Source organism: Pseudomyrmex gracilis, unplaced genomic scaffold (assembly GCF_002006095.1).
Source record: "Pseudomyrmex gracilis isolate BER0280 unplaced genomic scaffold, ASM200609v1 scaffold_5019, whole genome shotgun sequence".
Classification (NCBI taxonomy): Eukaryota; Metazoa; Arthropoda; class Insecta; order Hymenoptera; family Formicidae; genus Pseudomyrmex; species Pseudomyrmex gracilis.
Window position 1 is genome coordinate 1 of NW_018025603.1, and position 2,390 is coordinate 2,390.

A 2,390-nucleotide genomic window follows, 5' to 3' on the forward strand; every position below is an offset into this window, starting at 1 on the left:
AATAGTAATTCGAAAATTCTTAGGAATTGTTTGTTTTCTATTGCTTGCTCCGTTTCTTATCACCATTTTGATGTTTTTATATATCTACCGTTGTTGGGTGGAAACTGTGCTAAGAATTCAACTTAAAGACAAATTTGCCGGTCTGTTGGAAGGCTCGGATGCTATTTGGTCCGTCGAAGATGCATCTTTATCCTTGAATACTGTCGTACTAATAGTGAAAAAAACCGCAAGAAGTACAAATACGACCTTCCTGAACGATACGAGAAAATTCTTTAATTACGTATTTAAGACTGCCCCCAAGAGTATCGAAAAACTGTTTTACTATAGGTATCAAAAGTTTGGTTACTTTTATTGGGAGAAATCAAAAGAATTTAATCCAGAAACCGCGATTAGATGGTTGGAGTGTGAAATCAGTAATTGCGATGGATCTTGCGAGAATGTTCACAGTACAACATTTCAAGAAAATCTAGGATTTATATGCAATAGACCGTTGTATAATGATCACAAACCGATGTGGGAAATTCTCATCGGCAGACGTTGTCCAAAATCCAGATCTTACATTAAAGAGGATCCGAGCTTGTCTTCTCAAGACCGCTTTAATACCGATGTAGACGAAATTCCTGTAGTATTCCGCACTCATCATTCTCTTGGTGACGGTAAAGCCTTATTCAATTTGCTTAATGTGATTGTCGACGAGAATATCTCAATTGAACTGTCGACAATAATAGAAGAACCCAAAGACGGCGTCTTGACAGCTAAAGAAAACTATCTTAAGGAGAAAGCAATTTTTCCAAAAAGAAAAATTATTTTACACTTAAAAGAAGTATATAACACAATTAAAGGAATCATGAGAAAAGTAATACTTATATTGTTTTCTCTAGAAATCTTTGTCTCTCAAATTGTTCGTAGTATGGATGGCAAAAGGTCAGTATATCGAAATACGTCAATATTTAAATATCCTAAAACACTTAAATAAAATAATATATTTTTAAATAATAATTATATAAATTTTCAATATGCAAAATATGTAATGTTTAAAATCCAATTTTTACATATGTAAATACTATCTTCATAAAATTGATACTCATCAAATTGTCTGTCGTGATATTTAAATAAAATATTTTAAGTTTTATAACATAATGAATTAATCTTGTAGCACTCTGCATGGTCGGCCTTTAACAGGTGAGAAACTTACATTTTCTCGTTTGGAAAACGATACTGATAAACCGCAGCTTCTGACGAAAATTAAGAAAATAAGACAGTGTACAGGAGCAAAAGTTAATGACATAATATTAACAGCTTTTGCTGCCGGAATAATTAAATATTATTTACGCGTAAGTATAATTAATACTAATGGTGCGAAATGACGCCAAAATGAATTCTTTATATGTACAAATATGAAACAAAGTGTATATTTTTTGCAGATGAAGGAATTAATACCCAACGCAATATCGGTCATCATACCAAGAAGAATCTCTACGCCTAATAACGACTTAGTACTGACCAATGATATTTCGTTTAATATACTTAAATGTTGTCTTGTCAACGCGAACAGAGAAGATGTTTTAACGTCACATAAAAACTTTCGGTTCTTTGAACGTCTTCAGAGAACTACAATAATAAATAACAAAATTAGAAATAGCTTAGAAGCACCGTTAAATTTTTTCCTGGTTAAACATTTAATTGGAATTTTGCCGGTGGAAATTATAAGACCTCTTATTGCAACTGACAGCACAATGGGATTTAGCAATATAAAAGGAATACAAAAAAAAGTTTCTATTCTAAATCATCTTCTAAGCAACATGACGTTCTGGTTACCAAACAAGTATAGTATATCATTATTATCTTTTATCTTAACTTACGTATAAAAAAAAATTAGAAATATTCCAGAGATATTAANAAACCATTCTTATATATAATATATAAGATATATGTACATGTATATATACAAATATTAAAATTTATATTTTTAGAAATACAACCGGATTGTCCTTAAGTGTAGTTACTTACGATGGCAAATTAAATCTGTCTCTATTGGTTGATAAAGCAGTAATAGGAGATATGAAATTAATCAGAGAAATAATAGACGAGACTATATATGAAATANACTCTGCGTATAATGATCTCGCATAACTTTCGGAATCATCGGATTGTTCAGTGAGAACACTTGTGGAAAAAAATAGATAAATAAAAATCTCGATTAAGTTTTGATATTTTACTTTCCTGTGTTGCACAAATAAATCAGTTTTATTTTGTTGTGTGGCAACTTTGAGATAAAGTTTGGTAATAAGTTTCTTTGAAAAGAAAAGAGTAAGAAAGTGGGCCATTGAGCAACGTGATGAACCATCACTATCGTTGCTCAATGACCTGTTTAGGTTGCGGGGCACCAA

General features: G+C 31.2%; 1 protein-coding gene across 2 annotated transcripts; it reads left to right on the plus strand.

Annotated features, from left to right (window-relative positions):
- Positions 1-6: 6 nt before the first annotated feature.
- Positions 7-2,218, plus strand: LOC109863445. Of its 2 annotated transcripts, XM_020443716.1 has the most exons (5): positions 7-656; positions 882-924; positions 1,157-1,334; positions 1,425-1,825; positions 1,974-2,218. In XM_020443716.1, exons 1-5 carry the CDS (start codon positions 71-73, stop codon positions 2,131-2,133), a joined length of 1,368 nt encoding a protein of 455 aa, XP_020299305.1. In that variant the 5' UTR covers positions 7-70; the 3' UTR covers positions 2,134-2,218. The 2 variants fall into 2 exon arrangements, with proteins under 2 accessions (XP_020299305.1, XP_020299304.1); XM_020443715.1 differs by having other exon boundaries at positions 7-924.
- The last annotated feature ends 172 nt before the right edge of the window (positions 2,219-2,390 follow it).